We start from the raw sequence: 13395 nt of genomic DNA, 5'->3' as shown, positions 1-13395 counted from the left end.
TAAATATTACGGTTTTTCTATTTTAGTCAAACTTAAGTTTTACTGTTAATCGAACCTTAGTATTCATTAATGAGTTGTTTATTCAAATGACTATAATCATAATACAACTTTAAACTTTGTCTATAAACATTATTTGTTTAACTTTGAAGCTAGTTTTTTTATTTTAACAAACAAATATTCAGCTATGATTCACTGTTTTTAGCATTTCTTTAATGGGTTGCCATATGTGTCTGTATATGTTCTTTCAGGTTAAAAAAAAAACATATTTTCGTTTAAAATAAATTGAAGGTAAAAAATTGTATTGAATAGTATAACAACAATGATAAGATACTGTTAAGCTACATTAAAACGTTTAAAATCAAAATTAATTACACAGAAATTATTTACGATAGGTTTTTCATTTATAATTATAATTCCAGGTTTATTTTAGCTTTTCAGTTTTTTAGCAATTCTGTAGCTATGTATTTTAACTTAAACTTTTTATCAGAGTGGATTAATAATATTTGACCTAAGCATAAAAGCTATTTAAACGATAAGTGAAGCTTTATCAACGAAACCTTTTTCAAAGACTTTTGTAGAAAATTTACTTAACTAAAATATATCAGGGTTGTCACTTGTTTTTCAAAAATTTTTCCAGGTTTTCAAAATTTCTTCCCGGTTTTTAAATGTACACATTTTTAGGTCTATTTTTGTTTTAAAGTTAAGTCTAAGGTAAAAAACTGTGTTATATAGTATAAAAGAAAAAGATAATATAAAGCTACTTTAATATGTTTTTTCATAAAAAATTTCCAGGTTATTTTTGCCTAAATTGTCGAATTCCAAGTTTTTTCCAGGTAAAGTGGCAACCCTGATATATGGTTTATTTATCTTATGTAGTGAAAAGAATCAAGGTTTCAATATTTAATTACATTTTAAATTTATAGCGGATAACGTGTACTACAAAAAGTTATTGTTTAGTGCTAAATACAACAAACGTTTTTAGTGATTTCAACTACAGATTAATTCTAAGTGAGCTCCAATTTTTAGGAGTTATAAAATAAATTCTAGTCAATAAAATCAGTTATTATCTACAATCGTCAACAGTTATTTGAGAAAATATTTTTTAAGTGCAACATTTTAATCAATAAACTAGTAGTTGATATTGTTACCTTATATTTTTATTCATACCAATAATTTTATTGCAAACATTAAAATACTTAGCAGTTATTTTTCTTAACGTCGATTTCGTATTTCAAAGTTTTTGAGTCTTTTGACTATGTTTAACCGGATCATCAAAATCAACCATTTTTGAAGTAATTAAGTATTAAGGGAAACATTAATTTAATATTTTTAGCTTGACTAATATTCAGAGATCTTAAAACTTAATAATGAAAAGCTTGTACCGATTCTTAAATTAAAACCAAATATTTTAAGGATTGACATTCTTGGTGTTATCGAGATTGTTAAGATGTTCGCTTTCTTCAAATTAAATGTATTAACAATAAAATAATACTTGGTATTTATATTTGACTACTTTATTTGCATTATACCTTTGGGCATAAGCATTGAGGTTCTTATAAGTTTTTAAGACAACAATTCAAAATACGTACCACATTTCTAGTTTAAAAAATGATGAATATAAAAATCTACAAAATCATTCTTATTTTATTTTTGGAAATCTGAGGCTAAGTGTTTAATTCAGAAATTGTACTACAGCTATGCTCAAATAAATTTTAAATATTACTCTTATAAATAAATAAATATTTGATTAAATATATATAAATACTATTAATATATAAATATTTTAAGTATTTAAGTGGACTTTTTTTTTTTTGATTTAGAGTTTATAGCTAAAAAATAATTTTACCATTTTGCAAGACTCAGCTTATTTTATGTGAGAAATAAGTTTCTTGTATAATATTTATAGTTAACAGAACTTCATAATAAATACTACGAAATAAAATAAAACAAACACGTTTTTGTCGCCTTGAAGTTTTATTTCCAATCAACCACACGTCTTACACTGAAACAAAAAATTGCATCACAACAAAAACGCGAAAGTCGAACGAAAGGAACGAAAAGCAAACAAAAAAAAAAGAGGTTTTAAGCTCACACACTAACACAATCAACGATGCAGGTTTAAAGCGGAGAGATTGGGGTGACACTGGACATTACGCGCACGAACACTTATAACAACCAAGTTTGGGGCGGAGCAGCCAATCGACATGATGAAAAGCGCGATGCTCAGTGCGCAACCTGAACCCCGAAGAAGTTCCTGTGAAAAACTCGCGGTTCAAAACTCTCTTCAACCCGCATTCAGTCACTCGCGCATCTCGCTAAGCGCAGAAGCACAATTATCTAATTATCTATCAATATAACTAAACAGCGATTCTGCTAAGGAGAAAAACAATGTAGTGAAACACGACACGAGTGGGCGTCAAAAAAAAAGAGAACGAAAAAGGACAGAGGGTAAATTTACAACACATGATATGGAAACAAAACAAAAGGGTGCACGACTATTGAAAATATGCGACACTGTATTACAACGATATGAGAGGTGCACCCTCAAAAGTCATCATCACAAAATCAACGAACGAATGGAACTCCAAATTCAACAACATTTCCTAGTGACGTAGTATAGAGAGAGAGAGGTTCGAGTAAACATCGTCAGTCGTTTTTTGATGTACGTAAAACAAAAAGCTGGGACTGTATAGAGGTGTTCAGATTGGTGGCGAACAGATTGAGATAGCGCGCGAAAGGGCGGTTTCCAAAAAATCAAACAACAAGCACGGAGAGACGAGGCTGTTACAGCAGTTGAAGTATGGCACAAGAGTAGCGAGGAAGCATTCAAAAGTGAGAATGTGTGTGAAGTAACAAAATGCTTCTGACAGTAGAATGATGTCGGTTGTGTTTGCGCCACACTCTCGTGTTCAAACTGCAGTGTAGCTATTCTTTTGGTAGTGAGAGTCGTTGTGAAGTTAGTCGTAGGTGTTGCGGTGGTGTAAGTGTGAGGAGAAAATGACGAAAAATTTGCAGTAGTTGAATTGTACTTTTTGGGTGTCGCATAGTGGAAAGTCTGTTGCAAATTTACACAAGAACTCAAAAATTAGATTTACAAAAAAAAATATGAAACTTCGTTTGGCTTATTTTAATGCTCAAAAAATTAAAACGTATGCTACAGTTAGAACTATAAAAAGTATTTGAAATATTCCATGTTTTACTTACTTTACGTTTTTTTACTAAGGAACAAAAAAAATGGTTGATAAAAACTTTGTAAAGACAGAATTTATTTAAAAAAAAGCTCATTTCTATACTATGTTATAAACCCAGATTTTAATGTATTCAGACTGTTTTTTAGGCAGAAAACAGTTTTGAAATTTAAAAAGATCAAAAATTTAACTACAAAGAAAATTATAAAACATTGCTTAACTTCAAGTTATGCTTTAAATTATAAGTATAATATTGTAGTTTTAATTAATTTTAAACGAACCTTCTAATAGTCATGGTAGTTCTGGTAGCTGTTGTACCTACCATTGTTGGGACGGGTGGTACCGTTGCTGCCATTCCAATTATTTTGGTTCCTATTTCCCCAATTACCGTTGCCGCCATTAGTCCTGTTGGCATCACCGCGACCCTGTAAATAATGCAGGTTTTTGTTATCAATTAGCTCAAGTTCAAAAAGTGAACTACTACAAAAGAGATCTTAAGATAATTTAAGTTTTTTTTTTTTGGATATTTTTTTAAGTTCGTTCATAACTAAAGTCTATTTTAAGAACTCGTTCAACATTTAATCTATTTACCTTTTTTTTAACTAAAAACAAAATTGAATCAAGTGGTAAAAAGTTAAAAAGTAAAACACTATATTTACACACCAAATATTTACTAAAACAAAAACCATAGATAATATCAGCTCGACAAGTTCTAGGAACTGAAAAAAAATCGACCACTGAATAATTCAAGCTTCCTTACTTAAAACTAAGCACCAAGTAAAATCACAGGTGTATATGCTAACTTTGTTTTTGTAGTGGTTGTTGTAGCCATTATTGTAGTTGTTATACTGGAAGTTATTGTACCCGCCGTTGTACATATTATCATAGCCGTACAAACCGAAACCTGGTGCAGGCCATGGTCCGCTCCATCCACCTAGAATTTGAAAATTCACTAAACTACCAAAATAAATTAGTTGACATGCATCAAAAAATCAATAACACTTAACTTAAAAGTTTTGTTTAGCCTAATCTGTAGACTAATGTCTTCTTTTATGATTACATTAATTTTTTCAGATTTTATCAATCACCCAAAGAACTGTTTCGGTGACAGAATTCAAGCGGAATTAGAAATAATGAAAACTCACGGTTTCCCATGAAGTGTCCTCGGCCCATGAAACCTCTCTGGTTGCGTCCCATCTGGTTGACCGCCTCCTTCACGTCGATCTGCTGCCCGTCCAGCTTGTGCTCGCTCTCGGCGCAGCACTCGCGGATCACCCCGTCCTTCTTGAAGGTGATGAAGCAGAAGCCGCGGTTCTTGCCGGTGGTCTTGTCCGTCGGCCTCTCCATGGTTTCAATCTGGTGATTTTTACACGGGATAGATTTTATTGCACGCAGTAGCGTTGTTAGTTAAAAGCTACAAGATCTTGATTGGTTGTGACTGTTTTGCATTTAGTTAAAAAAGCTTCCAGAAAAGCACAATTGTTTTTTTCAAATACTGAAACAACAAATTTATAATTTATTTGCAACTCAAACAAGTCTGTATCAAAACAGACTTCTTCATTTTTTCTTGAATTTAGTTCAACATAGAAATTTTTAGTTAGTTATTACTTGAATTTTTCAAGTCATAAACAATTTTTTTATTTTACTTAAATTAAGATTTTATGAATTTAGTTTTTTTTAAGGCTTAAAATGTAATTTTGTCGTTCTTAGACGATTTAAAAAAAAAAGTTTAGTTTTTCTATTGTGCATGTTTTACTTTTTTCAAACCTTACACAGTTTAAAAGATACAAACAAATCTAAAGTATATAATAAGTTTCAATTTTAATTTGAAATTCTAAATAGTAACACATTGAAAATTCACTACACGGCTTTAATTGCTCGTTTACAACGTTGTATTTATATAATGAACTTAACTTTTTGACGAGACTTCAATTTGATTTATAGCTTTCGAATTTACATACAACAATTAACTAATGAATATTTACTCATGTAGTTTATTTTATGAAGAGTTTAAGTCAAAACTTGTTAATGATAAGTTAATTACTTCTAAGGAACAATTTTGGATAGTTATTTTTGGAATAAAAAACTAGTTGAAAACATACTTCACCAAAGTTTGAAAAGTATTCTTTAATTTTTTCATTGTCAGTTTCTGTCTTAATACCTCCAACAAAAAGTTTTCCATCTTTGCGTATGGCTTCTGCTCTTTTTGGGTCAATTTTTCTTCCATCTAATAAATGTTCACATGTACTGAGAACCTAAAAGGTTAATTAATTTATTTAATATTTAGGGTTTGCATAGTATTTACATTTCAAACTGTTTTGAACAAGTATGTAATAAATGTTTTTTATCATTATTAACCTTGTCGACAGACTCTTTGTTAGCAAAAAGAACAAATCCGAATCCCCTGGATTTGTTTGTTTTGCTGTCCTTCTTGATGGTACAATCTTGAACTTCTCCGAACTGCTTAAAATAATCTTTTAATCCTTCGGTAACTGTGTCCCAAGAAAGTCCTCCAACAAACATTTTGCTGCAATTTAACTTAATTTAGTTAAGGTTTCAAGTGTATATTTTAACTGATATTACATACTTAATTATCTTGAATTACCAAGTTCTACGCTTTTTTCTTAATTATATGTTTAGTAAAAAAAAAAATGAATCTACAAAACCTACAAAAATATCATTGCTTTTATTTTATTTCATTCAAAAATATATTTCGAGTTACAAAATTTTTGAAACCTTTCAGAATAATTAACCTAAAATTTTAAGTAAAGCATATACGCAATTTAAAAATTTTTTTTGTCAAAATCTAAGCACTAGACTGCAATCAGGGTTGCCTAATGTTTTTGCATATTTCCTCAAGGTTTCCAAAATTTCCTCTAGGTTTTTCAAAGTACATACTTTTGGGTCTATTTTTAGTTTCGAGTTAAGTTTAAGGTAAGAAACTGTGTTAAATAGTATAAAACATTGAAAAGATACTTTAAAGGTACTTTAAATGTATTTTTTAGTAAACAAATTTTGATGGAGACAAAAAAAAATTCATCTATATGATAGATTTTTTGAACAACTTTTTTCCAGCTACATATTCTAGAAGCCTTATGCAATCTTCAAGGCCCAGTTTATGTAAGCAGAAAAAGTTCGTATACCAAACTAGACTTTTTAAATCCTTATATTAAGTTATTGTTAAGTAATTAGTTTTTTGTTAAAAATCTTTGATAAGTGTAGTTTTACTATAATTTTATCGCTGGTTTATTTTAGTTTAATTTTAGTCAAACTAGTTTTATTAGTACAGCAAAGCTCTATAGTATAAGCATTTAGATAATTTTACACTTGACCATTACGTCATTTTATAATTTAAAATTTTTAACTACAGTATAATTTTAATTCAATTTTATTTCAGTTTAATTAAGTTAGATACAATTTCTGATAAAGCTTACAACAAAAGTACTCAAATATATTTAAGAAAAAATTAAATGTATTTTGTTATATTTTTTAGATAGATTTTTGTTTCAAAACGAAGTTTTACTACTTAACATGTTAAAATTATTGTTTTCTGGCCTAAATTGTAAACTGTATTCAGAACCATTGTTTTTTAGGTTGCTGTAAGCAATATTTTTAAAACGGTTGTTTTTTTAAGTAATAAAGTTTAACATTTGCATCCTTATTGTTGATTTCGAAATAGCAAAAACATTGATTTTTTAGTTAACTTGTGTTTTTTTCAATAAACAATGTTGTATAATTAAGAAACTAGTAAAAAAAACAAGTGTTTTAGGTCTTTTGCATGATTATACTTATGTTATTTTTTGGAAAAATTTAAGAAGAATACTGAGTTGCTTTTGTACTGAAGCATAGCAAAAACTGGTTGCATTTAAAGTTACACAATTTATAAAATAATTGAAGCTGATAAAAATCGAAACACGGATGAAAATAACAAGACTATCTTAACACAACTAATTTATAACTTAATTTTATTTTTTAGTAATAAAAAAATTCAATTTAATTTTACCCTCTTTTCAACAATTTTTGCACCCCATAGATTTTTTCAAGTATTATTTAAAGAAAATGTAGCTAGTTCTTCTTAGTTTTGGTCATAATAATTTTTTTTAGTCTTTTTTTGTAATAAAGCAAGTAATACTTTCTGAAAACTTGAGGTTAGTTGCTTTAAAATAAAAGAAAAATAATTTTAAGTTATCTTTTTTAAGTTTTGAAACATTTAAAAAAAGAAGTTTCTTATATATGTCTGTAACTATTTTTTACTAAATCAAATATATTTTAATAGTTAGATAAGACTGTCACATTTTACTTAAAATAGTTTAATATATACAATTTAATGTTTTTTATATTCTATTTTAATTCTTGTAACAAAAACACAAAGTCTATGGCATAAGTCTATATAAATTTATTTCTTTTTTCTAATTTTTAACAGATTCACAATGATGTAAGAACGACTTATAAATATTGTTTATATATAATTGCAACTTACTTTTAATATTTAGGTTATAAATCAGTAGTGATTAAATTTCTTATACAACTTACTGTACAACTTGAGTTTTTTTAGATATTTAATTTTTTAGTTGATAGTTTTTTTTCTATTTTTTAGGTGTGAATAACTCCTTCACGCATTGACTACAAAGGTTGCTACTTTTTGAGACAAAAAAGCTAGCCCAAGTAACCAAAAACTAGTCTTAGTAACAACACGCTTGACCATAGTCTTTAAGAATGGTAAAAAGTTTTAATTTAAGATAAGATCAACCATAAAAATCTATTAATTTCTTAAAATACCTATGGGCTAAGGATGAAATAACGATACAAATTTTAATTAAAAGAAAAAACATTAAAATTAAATAATAGACCACAACTTTAGTAAGATATTTAGCCAGAAGTTTTAAAAAATCATTAAGCCTTAGTCAGCCTGAGTGCGCTTGCGCCTCCATTAAGGATTCCTATTTATAAAAATACACCTTTTTAGTCTGCGCCTCCCATAATAAACCAAATTGTTGCCTCCAACTTTGACCGGCTATATCTCAAAAGTTATTTTAAATTTATGTAAAAAGCATCTTGTTGCTTAGTATAAACTATTTAAATAAGATCAAATTTCAAAAAGTATAAAATTAGTAAAAATATAAATCTTATAGATTAATTTTCTTTATTACTAATTTTTCAAAATTCATTAATATTTTTTGGATTATGTTCTTTTACCCCTTTTACCAAATCTAATAAAACATAAAATTAAAACTTCTATTTTCAATGAAAACTGAATACTAGATCATATTCAAAGTTTTTATTTAAAAGGCTAATGTTAATTCATGAAAAAATAATGCAGATCACCTTATGCCCTTAAACTCTGACATTTCAACTTCTAATAAAAACATGGAAGGATCATATTACAAGAAACATGAAATTTTAAAAACAATGCTTAAAAAATATTAACAGTTATGATTATGATAGTTAAAATTTTGATAGAAAATAACTTGATAGATAATAGATGCGAAAATTAGCTTTCTAGTAATTTTAAAAACTATTTTAAGAGCATAGTGGAGGTATATCATTTATTTCACAACTTGATCTTATTTGATTGACTTTTAAGAAATGTTTTTCACAAATTTCTTCAACTTAAATTATTTGAGATATAGCTAGTAGCATAGTAAGAGTTTCTTGAAAAATGGTTTTTAGAAAAGTTTTTGAAAGTACACGTTCTTGGATTTATTTTTATTTTAAAGTTTAGGTTATGGTCAAAGACTGTGTTAAGTAGTGTAACAACATTGATAAGATACTTTAAAGCTACTTTAAATATGTTTGCTAATAAATAAAAATTTTGATGACAACAACAAATTTTTATCCATCAAGATAGATTGTATCATCAAAACTTTACTACCTTACATATAAAAGTTGTATTCTAGGTGTTTTTGGGTTTTTCTAACCTAAATTGTCAGATTCTTTTTTTTTTTTTCAGGTTTTGTGGCCACCTTGTACAATAGGTCCCTTATAGAGGCGCAAACTAAAAAGGTAAAAAAAAAAGAATATTACACTAAAATTATATTTCCTTTTATGTTATTAGAGATAATTACCTATAACTTTCAGGAAATATTCCCTGCATTATTTAGAAAATTCTGTTAAAACAAAAATTTTTTTAAATATAACAAATAAAAACTGTGTATTTGTTTCATTATCTTTTTTAATTACTTTGAGTTCTGACAAATGGTAAAAACTGTTTAATAGCTTAGAATAAATATACAAAGAAGTTCAACTTTTAAGAAAGAAGGAAACTTCATGATTATTAAGGTACTTAGTATTGTTATGTATTATAAGCACATTTTTTTTAAGCTCAGTTTTTAATTGTTCGGCACAGGTTAATTTTGTAGTTGTCTATTAGCTTTACTTATAAAGTTTTTTTTTTATCTAAAATACTACTTATAGTTAAATCTGTTTGCAAAAAAAAAGTTTTTACATCTTTAAATTAAGATAACTTATGTTAGAAATTTTAAAATCAATACTATTCAACAGCAATTTAAGCTTTTTGCAAAGGCATTCATTTATGAGATAATTAGTGTCTTATTGTTAATTGTTCTTCTATTCAAAATAGTTTGTTAGAAAAAAAATCATTAAAAAAGATTGTTAACATAAACAAATATCATGTATAGCATAGTTAAAATTTAAATATCTTAAGTTGAGTTGGAAATCAAAACTGAAATATAAAGACCATTTAAATAGAAGTTTATAACAGACTTAAATCTAATGAACAATATAAAATAAAAAACTGTTAACAGTAGACTTAAATAATAATTGTCTTTAGTTAATTACAAAAATGCAGAGCGCTTGCAGTGAGCTGATGTATAACTATATTATAACTGTTATTACTTTAATTATATTCAAAATAACAAATGCTTTTGAAATAGATACAATTACAATTTGCTAATTTTCAAAACATAACTGGTATAATCACTAAATTGGAAATTGTTGTATACTTAAAAAATCAAAGTTTTCAACTTATCTTTGAATACAATACCTTTTCTTGTATTTTAAAAAATTATGTTTAAACATGCAAGCTAGTAATTGTGCTAAGTTGCAGATGTACGTTTGAAAACAACTTTGACACTAACTTTATGTATATTTTTATTAAAAAACTGAACAATATTTAAAGTAGTTATAAATATATGACTAATATGGTTCAAAGAGAAAACTACATTTTAATATGTGCTACAGTAATTTCTAACATATTAGGTATTAATTTAATTTAAATATTTAAAGTTCAAACAGCAAACAATACAGTAAGATATTAGGATATTCATCTTTCATCAAAATTTTCATTAAGCTTATCAATAAATAAGTTTTGCTCTGATTAAGGGCATAAGGGGTCACACTTGATTTTTACAAGTTGATCTTATATTATTGGATTTTATCTGAGCTAACAAACATTTTTAACCGCTTTAAAAAACTTAAAAGTAGTTTTTGAGATATAAGCGATCAAAGTTGGTGACCTCAATAGGTTCCTAATGAAAGGCGCAAACCAGAAATGCAATAAAAGACTACATGATAAAAATATATCTCCTCTGTCATCTTTTAACCAATCTTCTTCAAATTTAACAAAAAGTCCATTATTGATTTTAACAAAAAGATTTAAGAATTGAAATTTTTTATTTTGAAAAACAAAAATTTTATTAAAAAATAACCCCCTTTTTTTAAATGATAAATTATTATTTTTTAATATTTATAATTCCGCAGCATTCAAAGTCTTTAAAACTATAAAAAGAACATTCCTTGAAAGTTTAAGGTCTCTAGCTCAAAAAATCAAGAAGTTATATTTCTACTAATTTTTAAAATTTCTGAGGAAAATGACCCCAAAAAAATTGCACTCCATAGCTTTCTATCAAACTTTTTACAAAAACAATAATACCTCATAAGTTAATTATTTTCTTTTAATTCTATAAAAACTGGCTGGTAGTTTGTACTTTGCTTTCATATAAGAGCCATTACTATTTTTAGTTGTAAAAATAAAATGTTGGACCCCCTATGCCCTCAAAAAAGAGTAAAAACATTTTAATTTTAGGTAGTTTTGACATAAAATAAGTTAAATTTACAATTTAATAAGGGGAGGTAAAAAACTTGTTGTTATTAAAAAATCAGGTAATTTGGTTTAAAATTTTTATTTTGATCATAATTTGTTTTTAGCTAAGTTTAAGACTTTAGGCAGTTTTTGAAATGTAATATTAAACCACAAACTAATGAAACAATTTATTTTCCTATAAAATACACAGGTAGAATAATAGCTTAAGCTTACTTTTCATTATTCTCAGTGGCATTGATTAGACTACCTTCAACATGAGTTTTATCTGTGGCAACTTCTTGAGTTGATACTCCATTTTTCAAAGGTTCATGATCAGGGCCTCCATTAGTGAGTTTAGCAGAAACCTCTTTGGGTTTCTCGTCTGAAGATGAAACAACATGTACTTGGGGACTTTCCATGGTTCTAAATTAACTAGAAAGGACAAAATTACAACTAATTGATTAATTTCACTAGAAGGTTTTCATGCATCAAAACTTTTGATTATAGTAGTAAAATCACGTGAGAAAATGGCTTTTTACTATTAATTTTAATTGGTTTATATACTGCGCATGCGCGTAAAAAAATTATGTAAGGTCGAGTTGATAGTATTTCATTATTAATAACACAAAATTTTTCTTCACTTTTTATTAGTAAAAAATATTTTCATCAGAAAGTTACAAAAAAATTTTAAATGTAAATTTAATGTACATAATCTATTTAAGTTAAAAAAGAAGTATTACGTTTAACACTTGTTTTACTATTAAAACTTTCTTAGTTTGCTTTTATATAGTTATTTGTCTTAACTAAAAAAGATTGCTCATTTATTGAAATGTATAGAGCTTATTTAAATATATATTTAGTTTAGTTATATAATATACAATACAAAAATTCTAAAAATAATTGAACAAAAAAAACTTTTAACAAATAATAACTCTACTACAAAAAATTAACAAAGTATTAATATTTCTATTTTTATCTAGTTGTAAACTTTTAAAATATTTTAAAATTAAGCTGTTATATTAACTTAAGTTATAAATAGGAAAAAATGGTTTAGTCTAAATTACTGTTAGATTTTATAGCAAACATCAAAAGTCTCTAAACATTTAAGAACAAATAAATGATCAAACTTAATAGTGCTTCTTGGATCTGTTTTTGTTTATTTGTACCTGAGCTAATAAGCTTAGTACAGAATTTCTCAAATATTTTGCTATTAAATGAGGTGGGTCAGATGAGCAACAGGCTTAAGTTAAATGTAAGTGCAGAACTGGATACATTACACTAAGTTACTTGGTAAATGGACTTTCCTTATGTAAAATCAAAAGCAGAAGATCTTAAAAACACTTGTTCAAAATATTTTGTGGTATAAAATTATATATGAAGGCTTTAAAAAAAAACTTGTTTTTGAAAAAACAAATTTTATACTTCTACTTCTTTTATTAATCTAAGCACAATTTTTACACATATTATTTTTGAATTCTACCTGCTAAACATTTTGATTTTAAAATACACTAATATCGTAACTTTAAAAATTATCTTCTTGTAACATAATGATGTAATTTTAGTAAGCACAAAAATTCATGTAATTGCTTTTTGTTTAATACTAGAGTATGTAAAGGATCAATTAAATTGATAAAGTATTCAGAAAAGTATGTAAGTAATTTAAGTAACTATCAACTAACTGTTTTAATTTTTTTACGTACAAAAATAGGTATATATTTTTTAGTTTAAAAAGTTGATGTTTTTGTAATTACAGGTAACACAGAGTGGTAATAATTAGTTTAAAAAATTAGAAAATTCAAATTATTTTAAACCATTTAATACCATAGAACAGTTCTAAAATTAAAACATTAATAAAGTATACTTCTTGTTATGCTGAAAAAATAATGTTGATAAAAACATCTGCTTTCATTTGGATTAATAATATTTTGAAGCTAAATAAAATCATACAGTAGTTTCAATACTTGAGTCTTTAATTTAAAATTTGTATTTATTATATTTTAACTACTATTGCGCTATATTTAAAAAAAAATAAAACTAAAATGATTAAAAATAGTTTCTCGTTATAATGAAAATTGTTGTAAAAAAATTAATTAAAGTTGCTATGCTACTTAAAAACTATTTAAAGTTATTTAAACCGTTAGTTTTAATTTTCAACTGAGATAGTTT

At 26.4% G+C, this 13395-nt stretch overlaps 1 protein-coding gene across 1 annotated transcript; it reads right to left on the bottom strand.

The window, feature by feature from the left end:
* Positions 1 to 1961: 1961 nt before the first annotated feature.
* LOC145840167 (heterogeneous nuclear ribonucleoprotein A/B-like) lies at positions 1962 to 11711 on the bottom strand. The gene is made up of 7 exons (XM_082947318.1): positions 11464 to 11711; positions 5547 to 5715; positions 5291 to 5443; positions 4334 to 4544; positions 3992 to 4122; positions 3470 to 3613; positions 1962 to 3055 (listed from the first exon to the last, which is right to left on the bottom strand). The coding sequence occupies exons 1-6, from the start codon at positions 11646 to 11648 to the stop codon at positions 3473 to 3475; spliced, it is 990 nt and encodes a 329-aa protein (XP_082803444.1). The 5' UTR covers positions 11649 to 11711; the 3' UTR covers positions 1962 to 3055; positions 3470 to 3472.
* Positions 11712 to 13395: the final 1684 nt, after the last annotated feature.

Source organism: Thalia democratica, chromosome 7 (assembly GCF_965202585.1).
Source record: "Thalia democratica chromosome 7, ktThaDemo2.hap1.1, whole genome shotgun sequence".
Taxonomy (NCBI): Eukaryota; Metazoa; Chordata; class Thaliacea; order Salpida; family Salpidae; genus Thalia; species Thalia democratica.
The sequence above is the reverse complement of the archived record's forward strand: the minus strand, read 5'-3'. Positions and strand labels throughout refer to the sequence as shown.